At 40.4% G+C, this 16885-nt stretch overlaps 3 protein-coding genes across 6 annotated transcripts in view; 1 reads left to right on the forward strand and 2 right to left on the reverse strand.

The window, feature by feature from the left end:
• LOC109963624 (synembryn-A-like) overlaps nt 1-7129 on the forward strand; it is a 13419-nt gene extending 6290 nt beyond the window's left edge. The window contains exons 1-14 of one of the 3 annotated variants that reach the window (XM_020606305.1): nt 1649-1809; nt 2165-2259; nt 2336-2383; nt 2848-2865; nt 2990-3079; nt 3181-3764; nt 4230-4365; nt 4580-4768; nt 5128-5222; nt 5351-5501; nt 5624-5719; nt 5849-5993; nt 6251-6530; nt 6981-7129. In XM_020606305.1, coding sequence (XP_020461961.1) covers nt 2170-2259; nt 2336-2383; nt 2848-2865; nt 2990-3079; nt 3181-3764; nt 4230-4365; nt 4580-4768; nt 5128-5222; nt 5351-5501; nt 5624-5719; nt 5849-5993; nt 6251-6530; nt 6981-7113 — 2055 coding nt within the window. In that variant the 5' untranslated portion in view covers nt 1649-1809; nt 2165-2169 and the 3' untranslated portion in view covers nt 7114-7129. Of the gene's footprint in view, nt 1-1648; nt 1810-2164; nt 2260-2335; nt 2384-2564; nt 2616-2847; nt 2866-2989; nt 3080-3180; nt 3765-4229; nt 4366-4579; nt 4769-5127; nt 5223-5350; nt 5502-5623; nt 5720-5848; nt 5994-6250; nt 6531-6980 lie in introns of those variants that run through there. The other 2 variants (XM_020606307.1, XM_020606306.1) reach the window with 2 other exon arrangements.
• Nucleotides 7130-7208: 79 nt separating this feature from the next.
• irf3 (interferon regulatory factor 3) lies at nt 7209-13878 on the reverse strand. Of its 2 annotated transcripts, XM_020606308.1 has the most exons (11): nt 13580-13877; nt 12039-12199; nt 11710-11881; nt 10985-11058; nt 10797-10857; nt 10578-10646; nt 10215-10460; nt 9900-9990; nt 9095-9384; nt 8893-9011; nt 7210-8496 (listed from the first exon to the last, which is right to left on the reverse strand). In XM_020606308.1, the coding sequence occupies exons 2-11, from the start codon at nt 12195-12197 to the stop codon at nt 8386-8388; spliced, it is 1392 nt and encodes a 463-aa protein (XP_020461964.1). In that variant the 5' UTR covers nt 12198-12199; nt 13580-13877; the 3' UTR covers nt 7210-8385. The 2 variants fall into 2 exon arrangements, with proteins under 2 accessions (XP_020461965.1, XP_020461964.1); XM_020606309.1 differs by lacking the exons at nt 10797-10857; nt 10985-11058 and having other exon boundaries at nt 7209-8496; nt 13580-13878.
• A 535-nt stretch (nt 13879-14413) lies between these two features.
• Nucleotides 14414-16885, reverse strand: part of prr12a (proline rich 12a) — a 17943-nt gene continuing 15471 nt past the window's right edge. The window contains exons 14-16 of the mRNA XM_020606148.1: nt 16708-16839; nt 16068-16163; nt 14414-15798 (exon numbers count right to left, since the gene is read on the reverse strand). Coding sequence (XP_020461804.1) covers nt 15664-15798; nt 16068-16163; nt 16708-16839 — 363 coding nt within the window. The 3' untranslated portion in view covers nt 14414-15663. The remainder of the gene's footprint in view (nt 15799-16067; nt 16164-16707; nt 16840-16885) is intronic.

Genomic DNA, 16885 nt, shown 5'->3' on the forward strand with positions numbered 1-16885 from the left:
CAAATTTGATTTGATTTGATTTGATTTGACAGCAGGGCTTATGTGCTAAAAGAAAACACGGTCTCATGGCTAAGCAGTTCCTTTACACCTGTTGCTGTCGGGCTTTGAGCAAAGTGATCATTTTTTTGACAAAAATATGAGCAGGGAATTTTAAACAGTAGTAATATTATAAAATATGTCTTCATTGGAGAAGTTATAGTGTACATTAATAAACAAAATGTTATTGTGTGTAAACTATTTATTAAAGGCTTATATAGTGCCTATAAATGCTAAATTGAAACAGAGGTTAAACTACTGGACACAAGATGGCTCCATATGTACACACTGAAAAAAATCTACTCTCACTGTATGTGAGGGTTCAAATGTCCATGTGGCCCATGCTTGGAGTCCAACAGAGTTCTGTTGGCACAAAATGAACAAATATGGACTTAGACTCAGATTTACAGTGCCACAGAGACCCTTTCACTATTCAAAAGAAAATGTAAAATATGTTATTATATACGTCAGTGATACATTTAACTGTCTACTTACATTACAGATGTTTACCATAATATCAAAGACCTGTATTATTCAGAGGACCCAAAAAAAATTGTGTCCCACAGGTGTTGTGACACAGTCATGACGTTAGTCTGTGTCAGGATGAATAAGGTGGGATAGTTTTTGGTGCATAATAATTGTTTTTGGTTTTTTTTGTGCTCGTTAGAAACGTCACTGTGAGTCACCAGCCCCTTGTAGCTCTGACTTGTTGATATCCTACATCTGAAGCCTCTAATTCATCTTGAAGGAATATACGTTTACATCCAGGAGAGCACTTAGTCAGGACTCCTCTGACTTTTCTTCTGCCACAGATGACATAGTGTGCATCCTGTTGTTGTAAGTCTGCCGTTACCAGCCGGCCACTTCGGCCTCCCCAGCCTGTTTCCTCTATCGACTGAGGCACAAGAGTGAGCATCCTGCCAGGAAAGCCCGGCTTTCGCTCTCATATCAGCTTCTCACAGATTTAGTCTTTCAGTGTGTACACTTCTTTTTCGACTTCCCAGTGCGCTGACAGTTGAAAGTATGTTTGCTAAACTGAAAACAACAACAGTTTGTTTGATGTCATTCCTTAGTGCAGATTGACCTTCGTTGCAGCTGCTCTGGTGTAAATGTAGTTAATGGCTACAGTACAATGTTACATTTCTTTCCAATAGAATCAGTTTATAATGCACAGTTATACATATACTGTATTGTGCAAGGGATAAATAACGTCTTCTGAGTGAGTTGCCTCAATCATAATAGTAGGTCCATTTTGTGAGAGTAGACACAAACAACATTAATGTGGATACAAAACGTAATCCACGTAATTAAGCTCTCATTTAGAAAAGAATAGAATTTAGAAACAGAATTCTGTGGTTATCACAGTGTATCCTGAGCTATTATCAGATTTGAGTAAAACTGGACTAAGAGAGACAGAGAGCTGTGCAGCACAGGTCTGGAAAACCTGTAATATGTTAAGAGGGTCAACACTGAGAGATATAAGCTTAGAGTCCATTAGTGGATTTTAACCATAACAACTCCATGGCTCCTGCATGTCTTGGATTAAAGAGAGAGAGAAACATTTGCCTAGGCTGCATGAAGGGGACAGGGAAGCAAGTGAACTGAACAAATTCAAAGGCAGAACACAGCAGCCAACACATACATGGACTGAGAAACACTGGGAAACAAACTGAAGTGAAGTTGGAGCGACCACAGCACCTTGGATTGGCACATTTAAGAAGATTTTGGGACACTTACAGATTATCACCTGACAGATGAAGTGACTTGCCCAAGGTAAATTTAGACACATATAAAATCTATACCACTATGCATAATTGTAATGTCAAAGATTCAGCTTTCATTAGCCAGGAAGCATTTGTTGGTGATACCCTGATGTGGTATTATGATGCAAATTTTACTGAGCATATGTCATTTCTGCTTTTGAATTTCACATTTACTTGTGTCCGGCTTCTGAGTGAATTACAGATAACGCATACTGTAAATGACGGGTTTTTCTCACTACATAGCTCTTAATGCATATGCACTGTCACCACCATCCTCATCATGACTGTTGTGTAACTTTAATTTTATTATGGCCTGAGGGATTATTTCTCTCCCTGCATGTGTGTGTATGTGTTTGTATGAGCAGGAACCATGGACATGGACATAGAGAGGATTATCCAGTGCATCAAGCAGGGGGATGAGCATGGTGTTGAGATACAATTGCAAGTGTTCAACAGACAGGTAACACAAAACTGAAGTCTGAATGATTGCTTATTACATTTGCTGAGCATTGTGGTCATCATTTCTCTCCCTGCAGTTTGCCCATTGCTTCTTTTTTGATGCAGAGGAGAGAGACCGAAAGAAAGTAAGTTGCTTTACATTACCGCACCTGTTAACTGACTAACTTTACTGTCCCACATGTCCTCCTTAAACCTCGTCTTTTCTCACCCCTCCCAGCCCGCTGCTTTATCCCTCCACAGTCTGTCAGTGATTAGTAATTCTGCTGTGTCAGTTGTGTCCCTGATCCTGTCTCCTCGCTTATACAGACTGAGCCCAGACAGAGCGAGTGAATAATCTACTGCATGTTAATCTGCTCGGTATTTTCAGTTCCGCTATTTGTAACCACTGAACAGCACATATATTTACATCTTAAGGCTAAAAGTATCTCCTCTTTACATTTTCTACACAGTATCCATCAATATTCATTCAATTTAACTTAATTTGATTACATTTTTTATTTGTTTATCTCTGCCTTAAAAACATTCTGCTATTATTTTCTCTCTCCTTTACTGTGTTGTGCACTGAAACTGGACTGTCCACCTCCTAAAGCAAAGGAAACTAGAAGAGGTATGATGCTGCCACAGTTTAGCACTAATGTTCAAATACTGATTTTGGTTGCACACCAGAGTGCCCTAAACTTATTGATAAACTAATAAAGAATGAAACATAATTCTTTGTCCTGCTGTTCCAGTTCAGGAAGAATAAAGTGAGGGAGCACACTGACTCTGACTCAGACTACGACGAGTACCACCAAGAGGATCGAGGCCTGATCCTCAGACAAGTAACCATCACCTTCTGCTTGACCAGAGTTATTGTCTTTGTTATTTGTTGTCTCTCTGAAGAATTCTGTTTAACTGTCTATTTTTCTTTTCCTGTCCTCAGAATTTAGCTATTGTGCTCATGAGGTTCATAAGAACAGGAGTTAAATGTCGTCTGTTGCGAGTATCTCTCCACACCCTGAGGATCCTGTCCAGAGACAAAAAGATCCTGGGCCCCTTGGTGACTGACCAGGCTCTGCTGACTCTGGCCAAACTAGCTGGGCTGACAACAGGGGATGCTAGTGATGAAGCCAGCGACCCTGACTCTGATTTCTACGACAACATCATTGCTTCTCTTACTGAGGCTAAAGTGTTGCAGTGTCCCGCTGATGAGGAAGCCAGTGACCAATATGAAGAGTGCACTGCCGTTGATGAGGATGCCAAGAGTGACATAAGCGGAGATCTGGACAGCTTCAGCTGTCTCAGGAGACACAGAACCAGCATCAACGAAATACACAGAGGCAGCATCCATCATAAAGTGCTGGAGCCAGGGAGGAGGGACCGCAGACAGAGCAAGATGGAGGAAGGGGAGGAGGAGGAAGAAGAGGGGGAGTCAGGAGAAGAGGCACAGAGAAAAGAGGCCATGAAGGTGTTATGTAATGTGGTGTATAACAGCACCTGGGCCCAGGAAAGGTTCAGTGCTCTCAGGTGGGCTTCTTCACAGGACGCAGATGAAACATGATCCAGTCCAAAATAGTGTTAAATGCATTTTGCATTTCTGGGCTTATTTTACTGTTAGTTTCTTATTGTTGCAGACAGTCTTAAGTTTCATACAGCTAGAATAAAATCATGTAAATCAAGCCTCATGATTCATCCATGGTAAACATCGAGCTTTGTAAACACTACACTCACTCTCTTGCACCAGCTTTTAATATTGACAGGGAAAACATGCACACACCTTTGATTGAAAGCAACAAGTTCCTGCCTGTTTTCTGAGGGTTCCTGAAGGTCACATCCCAAAGTGAGATTGAAACTGACAAGGCAGATTGCAACAAAGCTGTGAATGGCTACTCTCAGTGATAGCATTCTTCTCATTGGTCTTAACATTCGTTGAGCTTTTGTACAATAGATCAACATATTTTCAGAGAGATAACTTGAAATTTTCTCCATCAGGCTCATGTGTGGTCTCATAGAGCGTCTATCCTCCAGCGTCAGGTGCTCATCTTCCTCCAGTGTTCAGTTCTATGAACTACGCCTCATGTTCCTCATTACGGCACTACGGCCAGAGCTCAGCAATCAGCTTCAACGGGTGATATAACCACACTTACTAAAAATGTGCTGTATTAAATATGTAGCATTGCTTAAATTATAGTAGTAACAGTATATAGTGGATCATTCTGATGCAGCCATTCCCTGAGATATACCTCCATTTATGTAACATGCCACATTCAGTTATTGTAATACTGATATGAACAGATGAAGATTTCTGTACTGGCTTCACACTCCACATTTTTATCTTGCAGGAGGGAGGGGTGTCCCTGCTCACAGCAGCTTTGGAGAACTGCCTGGAGGTTCAATGGAAGGACCATAATGAGTATGTTCTGGACCCAGCAGCACCACCCATCTCTTTGGATGCCTCTCAGCGTATCATTGAGATCCTCAAAATACTCTTCAGCATCACCTACAGCACCCACAGGCAGGAGCCAAGTGACGTAAGCTAATATGATGCGTGTGATAAACCTGTCAGCCTTCAGGTGTGATAGAAAAAGCTAGAGGAAAGTGTCCATATACAGTAGGAACATCTCACATTTTTTAAACAAGTCTATTTTCTACAGCTACTCAGTATTCCTAAACTGTGTGGCTGAAACAATAAGATTGCACTGATATTTGTCACAGCTATAATTATCATAACCTCTGTCTCTCTTTGAAGAAAAACACAAAATTAAAATGCACTAAAGGACAGATATATTCCCTGTCTTGACCTCTGTTGTCTCTAAATGGTATCCCGTACACTACCAGCCCAGATTAACAGAAAACAACGACACTGTCCTTAATGTTTCTCCTGCATCAGGATGATGCAGCTATTTACCGACATCTGGTGGCCACCCTGCGTCTCTGCCTGATGAGGAAGTGCGTGTTGTTGGATGACACTGATGAACTGCAGGGGTGAGCGTGGTTGGATAGAAGGATAGAAAGGAAACTGCAGTGACAGTCGTCATTAATAACAACGATAGATGCTGCTGTTACACTTTTGCTGCTTTATATAATAATATAATATTTTCTCAATCCCACAGTCACACAGTCAACCTGTTGTCAGCGCTGCCTCTCCAGTGTCTTGACGTGCTGCTGACAGTGCCTCTGGAACCCAGTTCAGAGCAGTGCCAAGGGGTTAACATGGACTGTGTCAAAACCCTGCTGATGTTCATGGAGAGACGACTTGAGTCTGTGAGGGAGAAAATAATAGCGACAGAAGGGGATTGAATGCTTAGTGTCCAGGCTATCATTTAGGGTTTGGTCTGTTTTAGTTTCAAAGAAAAACTAGGAGGTGTTTCTTGTTTGCTTTTCAGGGTGATAAGGTCAAAGAGAAGCTGACACCAGTCCTTAATCTACTGACAGAGAGCTGCAGGGCTCACAGAGAAACACGCCACTACATCAGGAAACATGTAAAACACAATTTTTTCCAAAGCTCTTATTGCATTGTTGGATCTCATAATATTTTGATTGATGTTTGCAGCTACCATTTTGTTCACATACAAACACCTGCATTAGCAGTAACTTATCTACTTCATTAGATCCTGCCTCCTCTGAGAGATGTATCACAAAGGCCCGAAGAAGGCAACACAGTGAAGAATCGTCTGATTCGTCTCATGACTCATCTGGATACAGACCTCAAACACTGTGCCGCTGACCTCATCTTTGTCCTTTGCAAGGAAAACGGTAAAACCAAAGATGATTCGTTTCTTTGGATTAATGGGGATAGACTGAGCAATGATTGTCTGTACATCAAGTATCTGTAATCACTGATACCCTGTTATGTCAATGTGGTGTTGATGATGTTTTGTAATTACGCTATAATCAGTCTCTTATTTCCTGTATATACTGGAGCTCACATACCTTAACGAAAATCACTCCAACAGATAAATACCTTTTTGTCTCCATCAGTCATATCCTGTCACCCCCACTTCTTCTTCCAGTGAGGCGTTTTGTCAAGTACACAGGCTATGGTAATGCAGCAGGCCTGCTGGCCACCAAGGGACTGCTGGGTGGCCAGGGGCCCAGGACCTCCAGCTCTGGCCCCTGGTACTCCAGCGACTCAGACTCAGACACTGAAGAGTACCGGCAGGTCAGAGATCGCATCAACCCGGTGACGGGACGGGTGGAGGCAGAGCAGCCAAACCCCATGGAGGGTATGACAGAGGAGGAGAAGGAGGAGGAGGCGAGGAGACTGATCATGCTCTTCAATAAGCTGTCCAGGTCAGTGACACAAGTACTCATAGATATACTGTATGAAAACTCTTGTATTGGTAATGGTATTAAAGGAAGAGGTGTCTTAAACCTCTGACTGGTCTGTGTGTCAAATCTGGCTCAGTTGATCTTAATAAATACATTCTGTGACTCAGCCTGATATTTCTCCATATCATACATTATGCTCTTTTGATGTATATCCACTTAACATTTACAGAGAGGAAGCTCGATAGAGGTGACACCATCAGAAAATATAAAAAATGCTTCCAGAAATCACTGAGATCAAGTTCATTTGTTCAAATCCCCACATTTGTAACATTTTGAAGTGATTTGAGAATAAAACTCCTTCTAAGTGCCTGGTACAGGCTGAAAGCAGACCAAGATTAAATAAGCTCAATAAGAATAATGTTAATGCTGGTTAACAAATCATCCGTCTTTTGCACCTCATGTGTTTGGCAGAGATAACATTATCCAGCCAGTGGGAGTGGATTCGGAAGGGAAGCTGGTCCCAGTGTTGGGACTGAGAGGAAATTCTCTGACTGAGGAGGGGAAGTCTGAGTCAGAGAGTGACAACGACGCAGGGGAAAACTGAAATTGGTTCATTCAGTTCTATAGATTTTTGATGTTTGACAGTGCATAAATATTTGATGTAAATGTATGGACAACAGTAAAACTAAATTATGTAGTTCTCAAAAAACTTTATTTTTCTGTTGGATTCATAATAATATAGAGCACCAATAAGGCCACACTGGTTTGAGTTGAGCATGAAATTCTGAAGGAAACTACAGTAATGAAGTCTTGTGGTAGTATTCTTTGTACTGATGTTCTGTATTTCAATGTCCTGTATATTTTCATTTAGCCTTCTCTATAGCATTGCTTATAGACATTCCAAACAGCTAATAGACACAATCAAAAGTTAGCTGTGACCCTTAAATAAAAAAGATTAAATAAACATCTGCACAGTATATTCACTGTTTTCTGTATAGCCTCTGCTGTGTTGCAGGATGTAACTGTTTCAAATTGTGCTCAGGTGTATGTGCTACTCTACTGAAACTGTCTCATGTGATAGAGGATCAAAAACATTTAGATTGATTCCAGATGTTCTGGCCACATGTGTTGCTGAATCAACGTGAACTTCATCCTCCAGTGTGACTGCCCTGTGTTTATGGTTCTGGTATTGCTACAGTTCGTTTTACACACATAATACACATAGTACTTCAGTTCTGCAGGATGGATCTTTATAAAACTGAGTTACTAGATGTGGAAATTGATGGAATTCAGTCCCACTTTTATACTGTTACATTAGCATGATTACTGTAAACAAATGAAGAAATGAGGTCATCAGGATGACTGACATCCCTTGAATGGCATTTCACATTTCAGACCATCAATTCAGTTTAAAGGGAAGTCTGATGTTTTCTTTTCTTCTTTTTTATAGAAAGAAACAGGAGGAGTGCTCTTATTTCAGCACAAACATCATTTGCATAAGCAGAATGTATAATGAGTGAAAAAAGTCTTGGGCTGAGTGACAGAGCTTTTTGTTTTAGCTCAGTGTCGTGAAAGAGAATCTTGGAAATTTGGATATTCAGCACCATCAACAATCCTATCAAATTATCTCTGATCATATTCTTCTTATTTAATGTACCAACATCAAGGTGTACAGCCATTTAAAATATGGTACAATTTGTACCTTAATCTGTTTTGTACATAGCGTAGTATCAGCAAGCGCAGCACCAGTGCAACTATTAGTACCATTATTACTACCTGATTGATTTTATTTGGATTAAAATGTTCAGTATGATTATTTCTGTTTGATTACAAAAAAATAAATAGTGACTTTCTTCAGGCACAGCAAAGTGTGTCATTACATCTCCATCATCTCGTCGAGAGAAATCTGCAGCTCTACAGACTGAAGGGAGGAGGCACCGCCTTCAACAGCCATATTTTTCAGTATCTCCAGTGAAGTCAGAACAACCTGAGCCAGAGAAAACAGGGAGCAGAAATCAGATGCACTGACAAAAGCGAGAAGGAAAATTTGAGCTTGACATGAGCCATAAAGGTCGAGCAAGCTTGAACAATGAGATATGTCCAGCTGGCTTCTTTAAAAAGCAACTTTTTGTCCAAAGCTATTCATTTCTCAGGATGCATTCCTCTGTAGAGGCTTAGGGGCTGAAAAACCTTTTACACTAGAGGGATCAATTGTCACCACCAATATTCAGGCTTTGTTCTCCCCATGCTATTAATCACCAAGACTAATTTTCCCACTGAGAAGTGCTGCTGACCATAGCTCCCCTGAATGAACAACTCTGGGATTTGACCACTTGTGAAATGAAATACTGCTTTAAGACCTGTAATTTAAAGGTTCTCTCACTTCCACTGTGATGAGTTTCCTATCCCAGGATCTGTTGTCTGGGTCAGGCCATTTCTCCCCGATGCAGAAGAACAGGGAGTGGGGAGGGCTGTCGCCCCCAGCAGTGAAGTTCTTTATTCCTACAGGGACAAAACAATCCATCACTGCACATGTATTCACGGGTGCAATAAGAGAAGGCTACATAATTATTCCTTTTGCCCACCTTGCACAAAGTCCTTGAACATGTAAAGAGGTTTAGGTTCCACTTTAGGAATCTCTTTGGGCTGTCTGCTTTGGTCAAACTTGGAGAAGCTCCAAAATGCTTTAGTTTCACCCTGTCGATGGCCGTAGACTACTTGGCCTGACACCCCCACTTCCAAGCCACTGCCCAGCATGTCCAGGATGCGTTGGGTGAGATTGGCTTGGGTTTGATCCAGCATGCCTCCAGGACTTGGCAGAGAGAACAAGGACAGGCCTGAGTTGGGATCCACAACTGTCTCAGCTAGGTCAGGCCTGATGTGAAGACAACATTTATTCATCAGATTATTAGTCAAATAGCAAACTGGCAGGGTCCTGAGAACATTAAAGGAATAGTTTCGCATTTCGAACAATGTAATCCTTTGTTTTATTACCATGTGTTAGACAAGAAGATCAATGCAATGTTCATATCTGTATGGGGACTGAAAATGTGTAAAGAAATATCCTGGTCTTTTTTTTTTTTACATGTTTGTTTGTACAAGTTAAACAAATGTGTTGATTATGATGCCTTAGAGGTGCTGGGAGGCAGATTTAGTTTACCTTTGGCTGTTTCCAGTCTTTATCCTAAGCTTAGCCAATTGGCTACTGGCTTTAACTAGCCACATGTTTACCATACAGACATGAGAGTGGTATCAATCTTCCATCCTGCATTCTCAGGAAGAACGTGAATAACATATTATCCAAAAGATCTAAATATTCCTTTAAATCTTACAGTCAATCTGTACCTAAACTGGGGGATACTAAACATTTTTTATTTATTTTGATGTTACCTGTACACAAAGCGGACACCAGCTTCATTCTCAACCAGTTTCTCAGACACCTTCACCCCTCTGTAGTATACTGATATCCTGAACTGAGTCTCTACGGATTCAGAAAAATGAGAATTGTATGAGAAAATGTGAATAACAGATGATCTTTTAATTGTATTCCTGTATTTTAAAAAAGTAACTCAAATTGTAAACCATAAATATCAGTCATATTACCAAACCATATCTAAATGGCACTGAAAAAGACACTCACTTTGAATGTTTTAGAGGGATATTTTCAGTATGTGTGTAAAGTCCCCAATTCATCCATTGACTTACTGAAATTAGCTCCATCTCTGGTCTTGTTCATGGTATGTAGGAACTGCTCCACAAACTGCCCATCACAGACCCCTCCCACTGCTCCCTCCGTTGGATGTGCCGGTTGCTCAGGCAACCCAGCTTCACCGTCTGCACCCTCAAATGTTACTGGATGCTGCTGTTGCCCAGGCAACGGGTGTTCACCAATCACAACCTGGTGCTGGAGCTGCTGTTGCTCAGGAGGAGGCTCAAAGCCTGCGGTGTCCTCTGTGGAAAATTTGGAGAAACTGAAAAACTCTTTCTGGAAAAGTACACTGAACACTCCGTTTTTTGCTCATACTGCTGCAGTGAAGAGGAAATGATGAGCAGAGCCGGATTGTCTACCTGTTCCAGGGCCAATGTTCAATCCCCTTAGACAGTCCTGGAGAATATCGTGGTCGAGAGTGGGTTCGGCTGAAAACATTAATTGATTCAGAAATATTCAGACAGCGATTGCACATTACTATGAGATTTATGACCATTTATAATACATTAAAGTACTGTAAATTTCCCTTATAATATAAACAGGAGGAGCCAGAAGAAAGTAAAGAGTAAGCAAAATACCTAAAAATATAATTTCATCTGGAAGGTAGAGACAGTCTTCAAAATCTGGGATATCCTGGTTCTAAGATAGCACAGACACACATCTAAATGAGATCATACGCAGTTACATAATGACACAGAACTTCCATGGCATTTACATTTTACTTCCTGTGTCCCTACAAGTCAACTGCATAAACATAGCTGCTTACATCTTGTATAGGAAGACCCAGATCCTCAAAAAAATCAGGGTCATCTTTTTCCTTGGGTCCAGCAGAAGAGTTAGCTTTGAAAAAACAAAACAAAGAGCTCTACTTACTATCTTTTCATAATTTATGCTCCATCTCTTTAACCTTATAATCTCCTTTACAAGTGTTATAGATGTGCATGTGGTTCATTTGCATATTAAGATAGATAGAAGCCTGACCATTAGACAAGAAGGTATCAGATATGCACTGCATGTGGTCACACTGGTAAAAAAAAAAAGTGCTTTATCATATCAAATTCAAACATGACCCATATGGGAGCAGACATACTAAGCAGCATCTGTGGTGCACTTGCTATGTTACCTGTATTTATCTAATTTGCAATTAGTAACAGTATATGAGGAATCAACAGTTGCCTTGTTAATTAGACAGTGTACAGTAATATAATGGTGCATTAAGCATCACAACCGCCTCCCTTCCTGGGATTAATTAAGATACACAAGCTGAATAATTTTGCATGAATAAAACTGCAAGAGAAGTGGAATATGTGTTCGGATTTTGCAAGTGCTGAAGAACAAACTTTTCTGAATTATTTCCATGCCAGTGAATACATGCAGCATACACATATTTTAGGTCATTTTTAGCAGAGTGCATCAGAGGAAACTGTAAGTGTTCCACTGCAATAAAGGACCAAATGGTGATAGTCTACAGACACCGTGGTAGATCCTCACCTCCTGATGCTGGCTTATCTGGCCAGCGAAACACTTTGTGGGGATTAGCAGAGTCGTTTTTGTTGTCGCTGACCGTTACAAAGCCTTTGGCTCGGAGTGCGCTGCGGAAGTTCCTCTTCCAGACTGAGGGGTCTCCATGAGCCCGGCCATTGCCGCTTACCTCTGCCCAGGCCTACAGGGAAGAAACAGGTTGTAGACAGAAGGAAAAACACCATGTGAACAAAGATTTATTATGGATTCTTTATATTTTTACTGTCACTGCGGAGCAACATTAATACAAGGGATACCTTCTGTCAGGTACATGATTATTTTCATTTTATGACCGTTACCTTAAATATGAGGATGTCAGTGTCAGAGGAGTCCTGTCTCAAAGCATGTTTCCATGGGACAGAGAACTCTGTTTGCTCTGGGTTTGTCCAGTGGAGTCCAGGATACCTGCCGCTGTTAATCTGTTCCCTCAGCCATGGGATTAGCAGTGGTCTAGACATTACTGCAGGAGCAAAAAGAAGTATTGTGTCAACAGTGTCATCAGGACTCAGTTCAACATCCAAGATCACTTCTTGTTGCTAATTTGGTGTCATCCCCTTCGGGGCTGAGCTTGGTCACTTAATAATCACATGAGTCTCAAGTCATTGACAACAAAAAGTATTCATACATTCTGTAATATCTGAATAACATCATTGAATCTCAAACTCAAAACTTCAAACTTCAGTGCCCATACCAATCAATATTCTAGTCTTGTAACCACTGCTATCCAAAGTATCTTGTAATGAATACAAGAGTGAAAACCAGAAATCATTGAAAAGATTAAGGACTATGCAATGTTGTTGAAAGAATTATTCATTTTCTGTATTGAAATAAAGGTAGTGATAGCACACACAAGTGAACCAGGCTGACTGTTTTATCACCGTGATTATTCATATGCATTAGTATTTTTGTATTCTCTGTATTATTCAAATTATTTTGGGGGATTTTTCACGTCCATCTTAAAATAGACATTTTGCCTGCAGGGGGCGGTATTTAGTCATTTTATAAAAACGAATCGTGCTGAAATTATTTTAAGTATTAGTACAAGTAAAATGACTAAAGAAAGTAAACTGTTTCTTAAACTTTACCATTTTGAATTAATTGTTAAATATAAAGGATATCTAAAAGGTTCTCATGCTTATACAACGTATTAGAATGAGAACCTTTTCTTTTTATAGTTTCCCACTTCCACTAGACGTCGAGCAATCTAAAATACTATGGGATGAAAAGATATATAGTAGGCAACATTCAGGATGTTTGCATACTTATTCATAATTACATTAAAATGTGTTAAAGTATGAAAAGTTCTTATTTTAATGAATGCTCACAGTAACCTAAATGTTTTTGTAATGTAATGTAATGTTTTTTTGTGTTGCATGTAAAGAAGATGTTAAATAGGCTACAAATAAGGTGAGAATAAAAATCTAAAACACTATAATGAAATGTCCCTGACACTGATACTGATACTGGGCTGTAACGACTCAGTCGTTAATGGACATTGTTGGCCTTCTAAGGACTGAAACCACATCGAGGGGGATAAATATCTCCGGCTCAACACCAGTCAGTCAGAACTGATGAAGCCTCTTGGATGAGAGGTGAAACGTCTTCGATCTAGAATTCCAAGTCCAGTTGATTTCCAGGGTTATTTCGGTTGCGGTTTACTATGACCTGGATGACTAAGAATCTGCACAGATATGTCCCTGACACTGTGTATGACAAAGCTGGAAACCAGTTATATGAGCTACATATTTGTTCAAAGGCTTACAAACAATTTCACAGCAAAGCAGTGCTGCAGAGGTCTGACAGCTTGCAGCACTGGCAGCTCTGGTCACATTTCTCCTACCTGTTGTGAGGAGCCGGCGTAGGTGAGTGCTGAGTTCAACTACAGTCGTTTTCAGGGTTAGAAGTAGATGCTAACAATGCAGGATACTATGTGCAGGTTATGTTGAAGCTCTACGACGAACTGTCATTCAATCTCAGCTGTTATTTCCTTAAATACTACTAAATCCGACAGCGCTGTGGTCAGAAGTCTTTCTAAGGAAACTCCGTCTCGTCAGTTTCGTTTTCCAGATGTGACGTCACCAGAGGGATGAAGCCACGCCCCTCTTGCATACTCACTAATCTCCTGCACTCCCAGCCCCTCATTCAGCCAGTTTTAAGACATCAAACATGATACAGCTTTGAATAAAAGTTTGTCTAATGTGTGTTTTTTGTTTTTTTTTTGTTTTTTTGTTTGTTTTTTTTTACAAAAAAAAGCTCAGCATATACAAGCTGATCTATCTACTCCTAACACATCATAATAAATCCAAAAGCTGTAAATCAAACTATTTTAGTGTCAGAGGTTTAAATGCTGGATGTAATATATGTTCTTGTTTACTAAAAGTACGTTTCCTTTGTAGAAACTGTCCGATGTTTATGCTCTATTTTATGTGCAACTGAGAATGGAGAGACAAACTTTCCCTAAGCAGCAGATGAATGATGCAACAGCTTTCTGGTATCACTGCAGAAACAGAAAGTGAAAACAAGTGAGTTGTTCCTGAAAAGCCACACCAACTCAACATTTAATCCATCTCCTCTCTGTATAAAGCCTATGAATATTTAAGGACAAGTCAAAAAATGTTCACCCATAAGACCTGAAAAGCCTAAATGTCCTCACGAAAATGGTTCAATCACAACTGTAGAGAAATCAAACACCATTTGTTCTTTGCAGCTTTTATTTGTTTCTCAAATACAGGAGAGTTAATGTACAGAAGGACAAAGAATTTCATCAAGAACTGTACAATATTTACACGCCTCCACCCTCCTTTTAATGGAAAATTAGATTGTTTTCAAAATAAGTCAGTATGCACAAACATCAAAATGATAAAAATGAAATGACTATTTCCTCTTTAAATATTACTTATGTATACTCCTTCTTCCCACATGGAAAATGGATAGTTTACTTCTTTTTCTTTACACCTGCATGACTGATGATTGAACTGAAGCACAACAATGTGAAGTTTCAAATAGATTTCCCCCATCCACCCCCCATTTTTAAAATTATTTTACACCCACTATTTGATACAATATTTGTCTCAATGTCTGTTCTTTTGTATAGAGGGGACGATGACTTGGATATGTGGGTTACGATTGTATACTGAACCTGTGGAAAATAAAAAGGTATTTCAAATGTTACGGCAGCAACCCAGCGCTCGTGAGAGTTTAAGTTAAAAACCTCCTCATATAAATAATAAAAATGTTTATATATTATCACACAGCTGACTGGTGCTGCCCTTCACATAGCACAGGATGTGAGAGAGAGAGAGAGAGAGAGAGAGAGAGCATTCATTAACACATTTCATGTTTCTATCTGTGGACAAGTCCATGTTCACTCTGCTCACAGCACCACACTCTACACGGTTTAAAAAGCATTCTCCCCCTCTTCCACTCTTTTCAAAAGCCAACAGCTGATGTTAGTCTTTTCAAAAAAATAATTTATGTAAAAACTAAGTGGTAATAGTTTCTCTTTGAACTATTGTCTTTATGACACATGGTTAACACAATGTCAGTTGTTCCTCCCTTGTCTTGGCATCAGGACTCCTCCGTGTCCGTCCACCTCATCTCTCCCTTTTCACCGTCGCTCATTTCCCTCTTGACTCACAAGTGACCCCTGATCTGGCGGGGTCCCCTTGTCACAAAGTAAGACATTTCTTTAGTCACTGATCAATAACAAGAAAAAGAACATAGGCCATTGTCCGAGGTCACAACAACAGACCCCCTTGTGTTCGTCAAGGGCCTTAAAAATGTCCTCAGATCTCAGAGATCTGAAGAGGGTTGGAGGGAGGGGCTGTACAGTAGGATCTGTCTCTTTCTGTTTTCCATTGTTTTTTTGTTTGTTTGTTTTAAATCCTCCTGCTTTAATTAATTCTCTCCATCTCTGTCGTCAACTCAGGCTTTGGCACTGAGCGTGAGCAGCTCGATGAAGGAGCTGAAGAGGCTGTCCAGCCAACTCTGGTTAGCCATGCACTGCTGCACCACTTCCTCTTGGCCCGGATCCTCAGCTGCCTGCTCAATGGTGTTGGTCTGGAAAATTGGGATGGAGACGCAGACAATTGTGATGCTAAGAATCAAACCAGAGTCTTGTGCAAAAAAAAAAAAAGCATATACAAGCTGGCTCTGCGTAGTTCATTTCATGACATCTGTGCTTTACCATACAGGATATCTGACAAAGTGTACCTCCATGCTAAAGCATTACATTTTCAAGCATGGTTGTCATGATAAACCAAGCTCCAAATCAACAAAATCTCATCAATCAACATGTCTAACATGACTCAAGGGGTATACTAGCTTACCTCTTTCTTGCACTGTAAGAAGGTGTGGTATTTATAGTGATGGAGGGAGTGGTAGAGGCTGTAGAGCCGATACGACTCGGCTGACAGTTTGAGGTCCTAAAAGAAAGAAATCAAGACAAGAACTGTCCAATTTAACTAGCAACAATACACAAGAGTCTCCAACCCAAAACCAATATTAACCTCACAGTTCTTTGTGAAAATAGCCGAAGTGGAGCAGTTTAGAAACCTGCAGCAGGTGTTAGAGGGGAAACTCAAACCGTTTATTCTCACTGTCACCCACCCTGTGCTGCTGAGCTTTTTACAGTAATAGTTATATTTGTTGAGGCAGTGGTTACAGTGTTCATGTTTTATGCTCCTCCTGTTGCACGGTGCAAACATTTTCAGCAGCTTGTACTATTTTTGTGTGCTTTGTTTATCTCATCCAGAAATCAAAAAGAACCCCCTGGTGAGAGACCAAAACTTTCCTATGATGGTCCACGGCGGTTCTGTTAATGTATGAATATTTGAGAAGTAAACTTAAAAAAAAAAAGGAAGATATAACGCTAAAAGAACTCCCTGACAGGGACATTATGACTAATACATTTTCTTCAAAATGCAGCTGATGCAAATGCAGGCACCGAATGCTGACACACGTGCCCACCTGTGGTTTAGGCAGGGTCTTCTTGACTCTGTTGAGGGTCTTGCGATTGTAAGCATCCCCGCTTAGTCGCACCCTCACCACTCCTGAGTCCAAGGGGTCAACGATGATCTGAGAGTAAGCATGCAGGATCTCCTTTCAAGGAAGAGGCAGAAACAGCCAATGATCAGCATCTTGATAA

The sequence above is a fragment of the Monopterus albus genome, unplaced genomic scaffold (genome assembly GCF_001952655.1).
Source record: "Monopterus albus unplaced genomic scaffold, M_albus_1.0 scaffold76.1, whole genome shotgun sequence".
NCBI classification, from domain to species: Eukaryota; Metazoa; Chordata; class Actinopteri; order Synbranchiformes; family Synbranchidae; genus Monopterus; species Monopterus albus.

What these genes read in the sequence shown, in the direction of transcription:
- irf3 (XM_020606308.1), bottom strand. Translation starts at nt 12,197, where the DNA reads ATGTCTAGACCACTGCTAATCCCATGGCTGAGGGAACAGATTAACAGC. An exon ending in TGGGTCTTCCTATACAAGAT is followed by an intron (nt 10,858 to 10,984) that starts GTAAGCAGCTAT and finishes GTGCTATCTTAG; the next exon opens with AACCAGGATATCCCAGATTT. An exon ending in GGTGTCCGCTTTGTGTACAG is followed by an intron (nt 9,385 to 9,899) that starts GTAACATCAAAA and finishes TCTTCACATCAG; the next exon opens with GCCTGACCTAGCTGAGACAG.